Source organism: Solea senegalensis, linkage group LG3 (assembly GCF_019176455.1).
Source record: "Solea senegalensis isolate Sse05_10M linkage group LG3, IFAPA_SoseM_1, whole genome shotgun sequence".
In the NCBI taxonomy this organism is placed as follows: Eukaryota; Metazoa; Chordata; class Actinopteri; order Pleuronectiformes; family Soleidae; genus Solea; species Solea senegalensis.
In genome coordinates, this window is record NC_058023.1 from 18,238,711 (window position 1) to 18,255,424 (window position 16,714).

Sequence of the window (16,714 nt, forward strand, 5' to 3'; positions counted from 1 at the left end):
TGGGCCTTTCATTATGGAGTTTTAATGTTCTCCGTGGGTTTTCTACACATACTCTGGTTTCAACAAATAATCATATATAAACATTGATTTTTAGTTGGCTGTATAGGCTGCTACCTCCTTGACTTTAACGCTAGCGCCCTTTTGAACCTTGCTGTGAGAGTGAGTATAAAAATATAATGTTAAAGTGGCTGGACCTCTATCCAAGAACGTGATGGCCAATCAGTATTCAGATTTGCGCTCCCTAATTTAGGAGTGTATTTTCAAACGATAAAATACAATATTTTTGAATGATTAAATCGATATTTTATTTTCTTCTTAAAATTTGTTCTTTGCTTCATGAAAAGTGTTGTTTGAAAATATTGACACAAATCTAATTTGGTACTGAGCTGTGTGACCTCCCCATGTGGAGGTTTTGCAAATGGAAATTCACAGACTTCACTTGCAACCAGGCTCCAATTGCAGCATATCAGCTGTCAATCATATTGGTGTCGACTCATGTTATCATTATTTTCCTCAAAAGTAGAACATCGTAAGACAGGACAGGTTAAAAAATAATATACTAAATAAATTAATTAATTGAGAACTAGTAGCTCAAGAGTTATCTCTGCAACCAGCAGAGTCACCCCCTTGTGGATATTCATTGTGGGCATAATCACTCAGACTATGTACACTATTTTGTATATGGCTTATGGTCTTTATACACTATAGCCTTGTGATGTAAAAAAATGTAATAAGTCAACTTCAGGACAAGATCAGGATAACAAAGGGACTGCCTCCTGTATTCAGCTAGATAGAGTATTACCAGTCTCATAATCATATTTTGGTATCATCGGTAAAACAAGAGATGTATACTCATTGTTGTCACACCATTACATCTATCTATGAAAGGATGAAGGTAAAGGATGTGTTGTCATTATACAACTGAAATTGCACAACAAAATTGTGTGGTCAGATGGACGTTGATCAGATGCTGAGTGCGCCGCCACATTTATACATAATTGAATGCAAGGAAAACCACACAGACATGGAGAGAACATGCAAACTCCACACAGAAAAGCCCCAAACCAGGAATTGAACCCAGCACCTTCTTGCTGTGAGGCAACAATGCTAACCACTAACCCATCCATTTCCCTCATCTCGGATCAGTCATTTGAAATGTTCTTATTCATTTCTGTATTTCTGTATGTATCCTCCTGTTCCAGGCCTCGTTCCTGTCGGACCAGCCTGAGCCATACCTCCCCTTCCTCTCCCATTTCATTGAAACGCAGATGTTCGCCACCTTCATTGACAACAAGATCATGTCTCAGTGGGAGGAGAAGGAGCCGCTGCTACGAGTCTTTGACGCTCGCATTGACAAGACCAGACTATATAATGTGCGCACTCCCAGCCTGCGAACCTCCACCTACCAGAGGTGCTCCATCCTCCACGAGTCTGGTGAGCTCAATGTCTCAGACCAGTTCACTCACTCATTGTCTACTGCTTTATCCGCCACGTTAGGATCGAACACCAGCTCACAAAGGGGGAAAGTTAGGGCACACACTCTCACATTCACAAGTACAATTTAGCAATTTTTTTTGCTGTGAGGCAACAATACTAGCCATCATGTGTGGTTTATTTCACCGTAAGTAGGATTAAAATCATAAGAAAAGTTGAGAAGAGCCAGTAAGGTATTGGTTATACAGTAACTGATCAGCATGTGCATTCAGCCTTCAAAGCCTATCGGTGAATTATTAGCTGTGGTCAGACAGAAATGCTCAGTGCAGTGCAATTGAAAACATACACACAAACTATACATCCAGCTCTCTGCCTCCCCCTCCTCTGTTTCTCCTTCCACTTATTTATCATGTGGGATTACTCTTCATCATAGAAAACTCTCTCGTTCTCTCTCTCGTTCTCTCTCACACACACTCACACACCTATAATGTGTCACTGAGAGTGTTAGGTCATGACTTTTTTCCCTCCATCACTGCTGCTTGGTCTTGTCTTTGTTGATTGGTGCTGAATTAGCAGTGTGAGGTAGGAGGTCAGACTCAGGCCTGAGTCAGACTGTCTCTCTTTGTCACACTTAAATGTTTCAGATGATCAAACAAATTTAAATGTCTGTCAAAGACAACACAAGTAAACACAATGCGGTTTTTATTATTAAGGGAGGGAAAAAATCTAATCTCGCTGTGGAGGAATTTTGGCCCACTCATCTTTGCAGAATTTTTGTAATTCAGCCGCATTAGAGGGTTTTCGAGCATGAACTCCCTTTTTAAGGTCATGCCACAGCATCTCAATAGGATTCAGGTCAGGACTTTGACTGGGCCACTCCAAAGTATTCATTTTGTTTTTCTTTAGCCATTCAGAATTCAGAAAGGCTTCAGCCTGAGGTCACGAACAGATGGCCGCACATTCTCATTCAGGATTTTTTGGTAGACAGCAGAATTCATGGTTCCATTTATCACAGCAAGTCTTCCAGGTCCTGAAGCAGCAAAACAGCCCCACACCATCACACTACCACCACCATATAGTTGGTATGATGTTCTTTTTCTGAAATGTGGTGTTACTTTTACACCAGATGTAATGGGACACACACCTTCCAAAAAGTTCAACTTTTGTCTCGTCAGTCCACAGAGTATTTTCCCAAAAGTCTTGGGGATCATCAAGATGTTTTTGGCAAAATTGAGACAAGCCTTCATGTTCTTTTTGCCCAACAGTGGTTTTCATCTTGGAACTCTGCCATGCAGTCTCTTTCTTATGGTGGAGTCATGAACATTGACCTTAACTGAGGCAAGTGAGGCCTGCAGTTCTTTAAATGTTGTTCTGGGTTCTTTTGTGACCTCTTAGATGAGTCGTCGCTGCGTTATTGGGGTAATTCTTGTTGGGCTCCTGGGAAGGTTGCCCACTGTTCCATGTTTTCTCCATTTGTGAATAATGGCCCTCACTGTGGTTCTCTGGAGTTCCAAAGCTTTACAAAGGTCTTTGTAACATTTTCCAGACCGATAGATGTCAATTACTTTGTTTCTCATTTGTTCCTGAATTTCTTTAGATCGCAGCATGATGTCTGCCCTTGTCTGACAGGTTCTATTTAAGTGGTATATACTGTATATCTATTTATGTACATATATATATATATATATATATATATATATATATACATACAGTATGTACACTGCCTGGCCAAAAAAAAGTCACCACCTAAAAAAAAAGGGTCACATCGTTGGACCGCCTTTAGCTTTGATTACGGCACTCATTCACTGTGGCATTGTTTCCATAAGCTACTGCAATGTCACAAGATTTATTTCCGTCCAGTGTTGCATTCATTTTTCACCAAGATCTTGTATTGATGATGGGAGAGTCGGGCCACTGCGCAAAGCCTTCTCCAGCACATCACAAAGATTCTCAATGGAGTTAAGGTCTGGACTCTGTGGTGGCCAATCCATGTGTGAAAATGATGTCTCATGCTCCCTGAACCGCTCTTTCACAATTTGAGCCTGATGAATCCTGGCATTGTCAAATGCATTGATGGAATAATCTGGGCATTCATTATATTCAGGTAGTCAGCTGACCTCATTCTTTGGGCACATAATGTTGCTGAACCTAGACCTGACCAACTGCAGCAACCCCTTACCTATTTGCTTAGTTAAATCCAGGTGGCGACTTTTGGACTTTTGTTTTGACCAGGCAGTGTATACATATATATATATATATACATATATATATGTATATATATATATATAAATATATACATATATTGTATATAAATACATATATATATATATATATATATATATATATATATATATATATATATATATATATATATATATATATATATATATATATATATATATATTTAGAAAAAAAACTGGCTGGTCAAAACCTTTTCAACCCCTCAGTGCTGATCCAAATCCAAAACCTGCAAAGCTCTCTGTGGTTGCAACCTGACACCTGCTCTTATATTCAAGTCAGACCTGGACTTGTTAAAGATCCTGTAAAGCAAATTCAGCATCTGTTGTCTTCACACATTGTATGTGTGAGAACATGTGGTGAAAAATGACATGCATATAGTAAATATATAAGTATGTGTATTGTTGACATGCACAGCGTTGTCTAAATCTCTGGAAATAGAAGCATTAGAAGCTTCACTCCTGCTTCTGTAGTAAACGCTGCATGTGTCTGCTTGTCCCCTCGCTGTCCACTGTCTCATTTTGCGCATCTGTGACTTTCATGTCTGTTCGTTATTCTTTTTTTGGAGAGTAACAAAATGGAAATATGGCACATTTACGTGGATTACTTGTGTGTGTCACAAGTAATCAGAATGAAAGCCTAATCAGAATACAAATATGTAATGTAAATGTAAATGTATGTAATGCCAATCTGAAAAATCTGTTTCACTCCAAACGAGAGGGCTGATAGATGCTGCTTGTCATTCAGATCGATGTTCATGTAAACATTGGATCTTATCATGACTACCTGGTTTGGTGCTATATATTATATATACCTATATTATCCACATAAACGTGACATGTTTTGTTACGGCTGTTCATTCCAAAAAAATAATAATGAACAAACACAAATGTTACAGACATAGAAGTAAAAGTGAAGCGCCTTCTTCTGCTTCTACTTCTGGAGAATTAGACAATATTGCGCATGTCAAAATAGTCCATTCTGACTGAATGTTTGATGCATGTAAATTCCAATCGGAATCTTTTAGAAATGAAAAATGTTTGTATGCAAACATTCCCCCACCATCTCAATTCATGAAGTTGAATTTGTCATGTTTTAAAGCCTTTTTTTTTATCACTCAAATTTGGTAAAGTGAATGTAATTCTACTGTAGAGGTCTCAAACAAAAAGCTGCAGGCATTCCAGTCGATATCAAGTTATAATATTTTGTTTTTTTCTAAAATATAGCTTCATTTTACATCATAAATACGTTTTTATGATGAACTACATATTGTCCCTTATCAAAACACATGTTATTTTGAAATTCTGGGAAATATTGTCATAAATATTGTTATTGCAATATCATGATGGAATATTATTACATCATTTTAAGCTCATATCACTCACTCCTACTGAGCAGTGGCTTTTTCCCAAAAAGATGCACTTTTCAACCCCCTCCCCATAAGACTAGATACTTGGTGGCCCCCAGATCATTTAAATTTGAGGTCCCTGTTCTCATAGGTTCTTCATATGTGAACGCATACACAGTCACCCAATTTTATAAGAAGATTGTTTGTATCTGTCTCATTATCTGACTGCTTGTATTTTTTTTACCTGGTCACACTTTGAACTAAGGTTTAAGATGTTCAGCTCTATTGACTGTGGATTAGAAAGTGCAGTTTTGTGTCATATGTATTTGTTTTGTAGTACATCCTACAATGGGAGTACAGCTTGACTCTGTCTCCCCCTACAGCTCAGGCCATTGAGCAGCGGCTAATGAAGATTGACCATATGGCCATTCACCCACACCTGCTGGACATGAAGATCGGTCAGGGCAAATATGAGCAGGGCTTCTTCCCCAAACTCCAGGCTGATGTCCTAAACTCAGGGCTGACCAACAAGTGAGTCCACCTTGCTTTAGTCATTAAAATGTTGTTCATAATTTAGCCTTCTTAATTTTTTGATAACTCTGTCAATGTTTGTGCATATGTCATGAAATGTGTCAAGATTGTTTATTTTGTATCTATGTTATGTGTTATCTTGTTATGTCCAGCTCAGCTCCAGCAGTAAGGCTAAAATATGCTGTGTATGAGCAAAAGTTACGTTTAGTCTGTTTTGTGCAAAAAATGCTCAATTGAAACCCATTCAAACTGCACTTTTTGAATCTGGTCTTTAGCCTTGGAAATGATCATTTTTACTACTCTCCACTAAGTGGTGTCATTTTGGCCATATATGGCATGGAGAAAAAACATGTTATTTCAACTAGATGGCACTGTCACTTTCCCCCCTTACCTCTCCCTTAAACTTTAATCCCGACAGGTCTGTGTTTGTGCGCATGTGTGTAAGTGTGTGTGTGTGTTTATGCACAAACGTATGACAGAGCAAAGGGTTAGTAGTTCTCAAGTGCCACTGTTTTCATTCACTCGGTTTCATGTGTAGTTGTTGTGCAGATATTCAAAGCCCCACCAAAGATTACTTTGTATAAACGCACACCACACACTTCACTTCACAGAGGTCCACACACACAAGCATGCACTACCATCTTCAATTACATCAAAGATGCAATTGTCCCAGAAGCAAATATCACAGACATAAAAAAAAAATTAAAATGCTAGAAGAGCTGAGTTAGTCTCGTCCTTTAGTTTGAAACGTCAATGCCTCTTGCCTGTGTATTATATCATTGTGATTTGTCACACTGAAGCACTTTTTTGGCCTAAGTATTCATGTGTTCACAATTTAGGTTTGACTCGTTTTTACATGGTTTGATGATTCAAAAAAATATATATTTTATTTTTATATAGTGGGTAGGATTTGCTTGCCAGTCCCACAACAAGCAGTACTCACAGTGGCAAGAACCTTCAGTTTATAATTTTTAATGTGTTATGTACATTAAATTTATACGATAATGGGGGAAAAAATCAAAAGAAGCACAGTTTTCAGTTGATGCTGCTAAAATAAATGTTGGGTTGCATAATTGATTTTGTATTTCATCTCAACTTTTCCATATAATATATTATTTTCTTTTTCACTCCTGTGTTGCCTAGATGTGGTTACATTGCAATTTAAAAATGATAATTGTGACAATGAAAATTACATTTTAATTTAACAGTGCATTTGTATTTAAAAGAGCATGTGAGCAACTGCTATTATTCTGAACAACAAACCAACCTGATGTGCTTGAATAATGTATGAATGACACAACTTTGTGCATGAGGTATTGACTGTGATGCTAATTATTTAGAAACCTGAAAGTTAGCATATCATCATCATCATTCAGCTCATTCTGCAACAAACTGATCCACCCACACTACACCACAGAGCCACTTAAATGTATTTTATTTGATTTGATATTAGAAATATGTATCTATCTTTGATCCTCCTAACTCTCTAGTATACTTTCTTGTTGTTCATATTTATTCAAGTGCTTTTTGTAACAGAAGAATTTCCCTCTGGGGATGAATACAGTAAATTCTCATTCTTAAGGCAAATAACAGTTACAGTACAAATAACAATAGTTACAGTAAAGACTGAGTAGTATAATTACAGTAAAATACTGAAACATTGATAACAATAGAACAGCTGTAAAATTAACAGTAGATTACAGGTAACCCAGGGGGGGTTGTACGTATGATATTTTATTTCATTTGACCCTGAATGATTTGTAACTGGCCTGTCCACAATCCACCTGTTGGAGTAGCAGTGGCAGACGGCTAGTTCCATCAGCAGTCATGCATGCTAGTCTCCAACCATGTTAGGAACGGTGAATACACTGCTTGGACCCAAATGCACGAGACAGGAGGCATGATGAATGATTTCAAGAGTCTTTATTTTCCTCTTGAAATAGCAGGCAAAATCAAAATTGCTTCTTAACAGAAGGAAAAACTAAACTTGATGAAAACAAAATCATTTCTTTAACAGAAGGAGAAAAAACAAGACTTGACTTGGCACTTGAGCTATGGCGAAACAAACCTCATAAATTCAGATCTCTAACTTAAACACACACACACACACACACAAACACAGATTAATTAGTTGTCACATGACATGTTTGATCTGCAGGTGGTCTCACAGGACAGCGACAGCTCAGCAAAGGAAAGAGCGCCACAGACAACAAACAAAGCACCTGAACCTGGAGAAGGACCTGAAGGAGGTAAAACAAATAAATACAATCCTATAAATCAGTCCACTCCCCTCCTCTGTTCTTCAGCTTTACGTATATGTTCTCTCTCATTCTCATGTTTATGTTTGTCAGTGTTATGTAACTAAATAGTCTTTGCATTTAGCTTTTGATTTGTTTTCAATCTTTAAGTTTTCTTCAAGTGCATGCTGTCTTCTCTGCTTTTTTTTTCTTTTTCCATTTCCTCCTGTGTCTGTCCTCTCCTGTCTGTCTGTGTGTCCCTTGCCGGTTGGGCCCGTCTCCCAGCAGGTGGACGGCTGTGTGGTCCTGCAAAACTCCATGGCATTTTGGGAGTGGGACAATGCTTCCCCTATGCCTATCAAACTGCCTAAAAAATCTGCCTCTGCATCCTGTCTGGTATGTGAAGGGACAGTCTGTGTTGTGGACTCCTTCTCACAGACAACACCAACCCCCACCCCAACCATTCCCATATTAACCTTGTTAACTGCACTGGCTTTCAAATGTTATCTGTAGTCATAAAGCTGTCAGCAGAGATCAACCAAACTTTCACTAGGTGTGGGAAACAAAACTGTAAACAATAAACACTCAACAGAAGTCTTGCCCCCACCTTTATATAGGCTAAAGCCGTGTTTCCATAAAAACAAAATGGTTCAATTCAGAACGGCAAGGCAGCTTTATTTGTAGTACAATTCATACAAATCAACATGTTCACATAAAAAAAAATCACATTTGGAAACAGTGAAATGTACTATTTGAGCAAAACCCAACATAAATAAAACAGAGTACAGTGTAATAAATGAATAAAAGAAAACAAGAAATTGGACTAAAATGGAACATAAAGTAGCATAAAATAATAATTTACTCACTGAATAAAATTTAAAAATGCTTTGAAAGAGTTAAGCGTAAGCATTTGAGAAACACAGTGTTTTCAACCTGGATTTAAATAGGTCTATTCACATTTGGTGCTCATTTCAGTTCCACTGGAAGTTTGACTAGGAGGCAGTATGAAGACTTTAAAACTGGAATAATGTGCTCTGATCTTTTTGTTCTGGTTAAAACTGCAGCATTCTGAATAAGTTGGAGCTGTTTAATGCTTTTTGGGGAGTCAGAAGACTGTAACAATAGTTAAGCCTACTGCAGATAAAAGCATGAATGTGCTTCTCCTGGTCTGTTTGGGACATAAAACCTTTGACTCTAGATATATGTTAGCTGATATGATATATATATATATATATATATATATATGATAGCTGTTCTGGTTATTTATTTGATATGCCTACTGAAAGCCTGATCTTAGTACACCAAGATTATTGACTTATTGGTTTGTCCTCTCTTTATTGCCACAAACAATTACCTCTGTTTTATTTACTTACTCTAAGCAATGACATAATGGCTCTGTTGGACTGAAATCAACTCCTCCAAGAAGGGCCTGAATATTCTAGGACTTTTCCATTGAGTCCTGACACCTTGCCTTCGACTTTCTGAGAGCAATCATGTTTCTAATTTGAGTGATCTTCAAGTCAGCATTCTTGAGCAGATGAGCCTACAAAGTGCTTCATGGGTCTGATAAACTGTGTTCAAAAGATATCCAGTGAGCAGGTGGACCAATCACAGGAAACTATTTATTTATAACATTGTCAAACACAACAACAAATCAAATAATCAAATACAGAATTGTATTTGATTACTCCTTTGAATACATTGGACATATTCTGAATAAATGTCTTTTGTCTGGCCCAACACTGGGTCCCTCTTTCTTGGGAGTACTACTCCATCCCGATTCCACCAACACACCATTGCCCACTGTGGAGATATTAAAGCTATGCTATGCCTTCTGGATGAGGACAAACCTTTGCTGCGTTTCATAAGGAGAAGGATGCAGTTAGTTCAGGAGCCCAGTGTGTATGAATGGCAAGTAAACCTGCAATTTCTGCAAGGAATTTATTGTTATTCCTTTAGATTAGGGCCGCTTTGTAAATTGGCAAACTCGCCTGAACGTGTTTAGCATAAAAAAATGTAACAATTTGTACTAGACACATCAAAGGCAAAAAGTTATTGAAAGGGTTTTGCAGATTCAAAAGGGCATCCACGGCAACCATCAGAAGTTTGGTGTATTATGACGCCATGAAACAGGAAGTGCCCTGTGGCCATACATCGACCAATCTGCTCGAAACACACTGGAAACAGGTCTTTTGAAACCAGAACAGCCCTGTAACTTGCTTCATTTATGAACAAACTTGTCTTAGCTCGTTTATCGTACCAAAATAAATATCATCCAGCCATCAGGCACAGCCCACTCTCCGCCTACTAAATAAAGGTACTGTTCTCAGGGCTTTACCATTCCAAACCGCACTGTACTGTACCAAACTGAACCATACAGCATATGTCGTCGTTAGATAATACAGCCAATGTTTACAAGATTTCCTTCAACTCTATACACTATATTGTTATAATTATCATTAAAGTTCACCTACTGAACAGATGTTCCCTAACCCCCTTTACTTTAACCGGCACCTGAAATGTTTAACAAGAACCTTAAATGAACCTCCCTCCTGTCAGTGTTCCATTTTCACACCTTATTTAAATTACAAGCTGTTGTCATAGTAACAATACTGTTCTGAATTGTTACAAAATTATAATTAATATTATTTTGTGATACAGTACTAATGTATAATGATATAAAGAGTTACGATCAAAAGTAGGGATTGTGTCCAGTTTCACACACATTAAGTTAGTCAGATCAAACCGTATTTCGTATGCATTAACTGAAACAATTACTCAATGAATTGATTACAAATTTCATCGTCAGCAATTTTGACTAATTGGTTTGAGTGTTTTTTCAAAGAATTCAGATGTTTCTATAATTTTTCAGTTTCTTAAATGTGAATATTTTCCGTTTTTTTCCGCTTAATATACAAAGAAATCATTTTGGTTTGTGGACAAAACATTAAGAACATCATAATTTCCAGGTTTGAAAAACACTGATCAACATTTTCGGACATTTTGTGGACCAAATGATTAATCCACAAAATAACAGATTCATCGATTATGAAAAAAAACGTTAGTTGCTCCCCTAATTCAAGTTGCTTATAATGCAATCAAATTCTCTGATGAGTGCAGACGTTACTGAGTCATTCTTACCATTAGAGTTGCCACCTCCCTAACATCTTGTGTTTGATGTTCAGAAGTACATGCAGGAGGCTCGCAGCCTGGGGAAAAGCCTGCGACAACCCAAACTCTCTGATCTGTCACCAGCAGTCATTGCACAGACCAACTGGAAGTTTGTGGAAGGTCTGCTGAAAGAGTGTCGTATGAAGGTGACACATACAAACACAGCAAAGTTCCACCACAAGATTCAGTGTTTTTATTTTATTCTATTTAGTTTTTCTTGATCTGTCAATCCATGTGTGTGTGTGTGTGTGTTCAGACGAAGCGTATGCTGGTGGAGAAGATGGGCCGTGAGGCGGTGGAGCTGGGCCATGGTGATGCCAACATCACTGGGCTGGAGGAGAACACTCTGATAGCCAGCCTGTGTGATCTGCTGGAGAGGATCTGGAGCCATGGGCTGCAGGTCAAACAGGTCAGCACACACACACACACACACACACACTTCATGTTAAGCATTCTTAGGACTTGTTTAGACCACAGCCCAAATTGGATTTGTAAGCATATCTGATTAGAATCTGATCTTCCTGACCAACTGTTCACATTATATATTGCAAGTGATCAGGTCATTGTCTAGTCTAGTCTTCCACATGATTTCTATAGTTACAGGGCACACCCTGTTGTGGAGAAAATAATTGACAATGCCGACAGATGTGAAGTGTTACAGCCTAAGTGAGTGACATGTTACAATTTATATGTACACAGCATTGGAGCAACAGCCCAATAGCCTCTGACAGACAGAGATGTTGAACCTGTATTATACTGTTCCAAACATTGGTCGACCAGAATAATCATTAACCGGCAAGATTCCAAAGTCATCATTAAGAAACAATTCCCTATATTCAGATTAATTCCCAATAAGATAATTTGCTCTCTCATCATCCTCCTCCTCCTCTTCCTCACATATACTTCACACACTGGTATAGTGGCAATTAAGACCCTGGTATATACAGTAGAGCAGTATTTTTGTTACCACAGTTTAATAACCCGGGTTCTATCCAACAATTAAAAAGCCTTCTTGTAACAACATATTTTTTAAAATAATATGTTATTTTACGTAGTTACAAAATATTCACCCTACTAGCTGGTTGATCTGACATTTGTCGCGTGTGTGTCGCGTGTGTGCGCTACTACGCTCACTTGTAAAATGAATTATTCAAAAGCTCATTATAAATGAAATTGTTATAAATTGTGTTCTTATTAAAGGTTAAGGTGATGTTCTAATGTATTTCACAAAATGTTCAGATCATCTTCGCTGATTGTTCAGATCCTTTCACACTGCGCTGCACAGGTTGAAATATGCGGCTCGCTTCGTGCATGGCACATCTGTCGGCTATTACAGCTTTTCTCAGTCGCTTTGGTGCTTTTCTCACATCACTATTAACATTTGCACAGCAGTTAGTGAATTTCTCAAAACAATTAGTGCAAACTGCAAAACTTCAGTGTCATCAAAGTGAGAAGCCTTGACACCATCGTTTTGAACAAGAGAGTCAAATGGCTTTGTCATGTTTTCATTATGACAGTTTATTCTCTCTGTGTTTTCCAATGCAAAAAACTCAGTGGCAGCACTATACACTACTTGTACAGCCATTTGAAAACTACAGTAAGGTTACACATTGCTGTAGTTAGGGGAGTAAGTGAGTACAAGACACTGAATACGTAAGTTTCACGTTTTTACTGTATATGCTCTTTGCAATTCTCCAGCATTGTGCAAAAGAAAAATACACTACAGTCACTTATTTAGAACAAACATAAGAAACACCCTTTTGGTAGAGCTGTGCACAAATGCGAGGTTGTCATTCAATCCTGTGTGGTGCAGAGTAATGTACAGTAAACATGAGATGTTTGATTACTATCCAATACTATACATACCTGTTCTCTCTGCGAAATATTTGAATGATTGAATTCACAGTGGTTCATGGTCCACAACTGTAGCCCTTATTTCATTAGGAATCCGCCTATGTATTTGTCCCCTTCCCCTTCCTCCCCGCATTCTCACCCCTCTTCCACGATGCTGACCTTCCTATTCTGTGTCACAGAATTGTAGAAATGGTAGACACTATGTCCTGCTCGGTTCATATATGCTTGCCAAGTGAGGGCTCATGGGATTCATCCCTGAGTGACTGTGAACAAGTGGCTTGTCCTCATGAGTGAAAGCTGAAGTTCACCTGAGAGCAATTGTTCAATTTAGGAGACATTTCCAGGAAAAAATTATAAAGAAAGGTATAAAATTAGCTTGACAGAATTTGATAACAAGTTCAACAACTTTGTATGTAATGACTCAAGCAATGAAATGAAGACTATTAGCTTTATTGGGAACGACTATTCAGCATCTATAAGTGTAGTTCATTTTGACTGACATGACATAAGCAAATGATAATGTTACAAAACAGCAGAGAATTGTATGAAAGCAACTGATACATGTTCTGTTCTGAGGAAGGAGAAAATGCTACTATGATGTGCACAAATGACTAAATGTTGGGGAGGTTGAACTAATAGTTCTGAGAATTTTCATTCTGATCTGAGAAAAGCACCAAAGCGACTGAGAAAAACTGTAATTAATTAAGGGTTGATTTTAAGGTTTTGTATATCTGTAGTTTAGAACAGTGTTAAAAATGTTACTTATAACATTCTTTCTCAGACCGAAGAGGCGGAGCTTATCACCGACAACAACGTCGCTACCCAAACTATAAATACGTCATATCTTAATACATAAACCACATTCAAATGATCTTAGAACTGCATTCCGGGACACAGAAAAATATTTGTTTCAGGTTTATATTTGTTTTCTCTGCTGGTATGTTCCGGCGAAATGCATTCTGGGATACATGGCTTTCTCCAGGCATGCTACTTCTGACCATAGATATATATAAAGGGTAGATGCCTCGTCCACGCTGACCAGTAGCACATGGACTTTTTAAATAACCATAACTTGCTCAATATTCTACCGATTTTCAAACGGTTTGATTTGTTATAAACGTCAGTGATGTAGTTATTATGACACTACATATTTCTGAATAATTATAACCATGGGCTTTAAATATCATTAAACAGAACAGAAAGGTGCAATGAATATACACACACACACACACAAGGTATTTATGTTAAATCAAAATATGGGCTACTAAAACTCAGGATACAGAATGGCATAAGATATATGTATACTTTTATAATAGGAATATTACAAATATAATCCAATAATTTGTATTACTTGAACTAAATATCAAGGCTTGTTGAGACCACATTTACTCATCAGGAGTAAATTCATATCGTGGATATTGAGGTTAAGAGATCAGTATCTGGTACTTATTTAAATAAAAACGTTTTGTGTGTGATTATTGTGACTGTGGTTTTTTGATGTGAACCTCTCTGACCTCACAGGGGAAATCAGCACTGTGGTCCCACCTTCTGCACTACCAGGCCCGAGAGGAGAAACTGGAACAGCAGCAGACCGATTCACAATGTAAGTAGTTAATGCCTTACCTTAACCTAATCACAATTCAATTCACAAATCACAACTGAAAGCCCGAAACTTAAAATGTTCCTCAGAAATGAATGAGGTTCTGCTGGTCATGCCAGAAAAGGTAACTGTTGGGGGACAACGTTATTGGCAATAATTTGATTGATAAAAATAAGTAAATAATTCTGATTAATAATTGTTTATTAATTATAATGAATTACATTTTAGAACAATTAATTAAATGTTAATTTTACTAAATTTGGGCACCACCCTGAAACGGTGAAAGGGGAAAAACAATCAACTTATGCCTGTGGAATCAGTCTATACAGTATACATGCACAAAAGACACAGAGCATTCCCATAGGTGAATAAGAGTATTCACTTCAGGGGATTATTTAATCAAATTACACAATATCAAGGCAACTGTGTGTGTGTGTGTGTGTGTGAGTGAATGAATGAATGGGTGTGTGTGTAAATGAGTGGGTGTGGGTGAGCATGGGAAACAGAAAGTAAACAAAGACAAAACAAGGAAGTGATGGAAGGAAAGGACGTGACACAGTTAGTAACTGGGGCACTCCAGAACCAAAATGACGGATGCATGCACTGTAGCGTGACTGTAGGCCCACGTGTTTGACACAAGATGGCGTCTGTGAGTAAGATCTCACACAAGAATAAATGAGAGAGAGAGAGGGAAAGTTATGAATGGTGAGTGTGCAAGGAGGGAAGTTCAAAGCACATCATGTAGTGTGAATGAATGAAGGATCATGTACAGAGTGAGCCAATGCCATGTTAAACCACACAGGCTGACGCAGGTGAAGCCGAGTCAGTGTGTGAATTTAAAGTTTACACAGCCACTGTCACAGGGGAGTCAGTTGAAAGAGGAAATAGCTGAAGTGAAGCATATTTATGCATTCAGCCAGTGAGGAATGGTATCCAGCCAATGAGACGGGAGGAATCTGCCTTGTCAGTACTTCACACATACTGTAGGTGTGAAGAGCATTGGTCGCTGGGAGCAGGGGTTCTTAGGCCACATCTACACAGAAATGAAAATGATCTTTTTCCTTGCCGTTTTCCAAAATATCCCCGTAAAGACGGCATTGTTTCAGGAAATATCTCCGTCCACATGGAACCCCCTGAAACGACTCTACGCGTAAACAGAAGATGTTGTATTATTAGATATAATAAAAGAAACAGAGACAGAATGAACTGAGCCAGGGGAAAGAAAGGGAAATAATGTTGCAATAAAGAAATATAGTGCACAGGTCCACAGTGAACTCTCAAAGCTTGAAACCAGCACTGGTACCAATCATTTTTCAGGAGCTTTGCCAGCCAACATGGCGCTGTGAGCAAACTGAGTTCGGAGCTCTATAGTGTTAACTCACTGCAAAGACTCCTGATCACATGACAGTGTGCCATGTTGTGTGTACTGGACAGTAGATCCTGAAAATTGTATAGTTTTAACTTGGTTTTACCCTCAATCTTAGCGCATTTTTTCCATCACTCACATCTTTTATAATCAATCACAGAGCTGTCAGGAGCAATGTGGGGTTAAGTGTCTTGCCCAAGGACACATGGGCATGTAGACTTGCCGAACTGAAATCGAACCCACATCCTTCAAGTTGAAAGACGACTTGCTCTGCCACTCTACCCCCGTAAAATAGTTACGACCCCTCTCTCTGTAATTTCTCCAACTCAATCTAATCGCATCCTATCAGTTTTCTGATTGTTCCACTTGCTTATTTTCTTTATTTCTCCTCAACAGTGTCACATGTTCCTGAGAGGAGGAGGTCTGAGTGTTCCACCATGATGCCTTCACTCGGTGTGTCTCTTACACAGGACATGAGGTACAAGTTTTTGTTTGTGTTCATGTGTGCACTCCACTGTATGTAACTATGTGAACACGTTTTTGTCTGTTTTGTTAATGTACACCTCTGAATTCACTACACTACATTTCATTTCACCACTCATGTGGGAAAGAACGAGCAATATAATATATAGTACACAGCAACTTGCAGTCCACAATATCTAATGTAATACTTTACACACACGGATGGATGACTAAGTAGGATTCACAAAAATGAAAAAACAAAATTACATTTAATTATTACTTAGAGCACTTTACAATAAGGGCACAATAATTAACCTTCAGTTTCATACAATCAGGTGATTGTTCACCTGATTGTTCAAAAAAAAAATGTATATATATATATATATATATATACACATAGTATATTCATTTTTATCTTTAATTTATGAATGAAGGGATGCATGTTTTACACTTTACAATAAGGGTCACTGGAG

At 38.0% G+C, this 16,714-nt stretch overlaps 1 protein-coding gene across 2 annotated transcripts in view; it reads left to right on the plus strand.

Moving 5' to 3' along the window:
* The window catches only part of dennd5b (DENN/MADD domain containing 5B), a 63,029-nt gene that overhangs the window by 33,248 nt on the left and 13,067 nt on the right, over positions 1 to 16,714 (plus strand). Inside the window, exons 7-14 of one of the 2 annotated variants that reach the window (XM_044021301.1) lie at positions 1,203 to 1,434; positions 5,404 to 5,551; positions 7,710 to 7,800; positions 8,074 to 8,184; positions 10,974 to 11,105; positions 11,216 to 11,368; positions 14,335 to 14,416; positions 16,176 to 16,257. In XM_044021301.1, coding sequence (XP_043877236.1) covers positions 1,203 to 1,434; positions 5,404 to 5,551; positions 7,710 to 7,800; positions 8,074 to 8,184; positions 10,974 to 11,105; positions 11,216 to 11,368; positions 14,335 to 14,416; positions 16,176 to 16,257 — 1,031 coding nt within the window. The remainder of the gene's footprint in view (positions 1 to 1,202; positions 1,435 to 5,403; positions 5,552 to 7,709; positions 7,801 to 8,073; positions 8,185 to 10,973; positions 11,106 to 11,215; positions 11,369 to 14,334; positions 14,417 to 16,175; positions 16,258 to 16,714) is intronic. The other variant, XM_044021302.1, reaches the window with a different exon arrangement.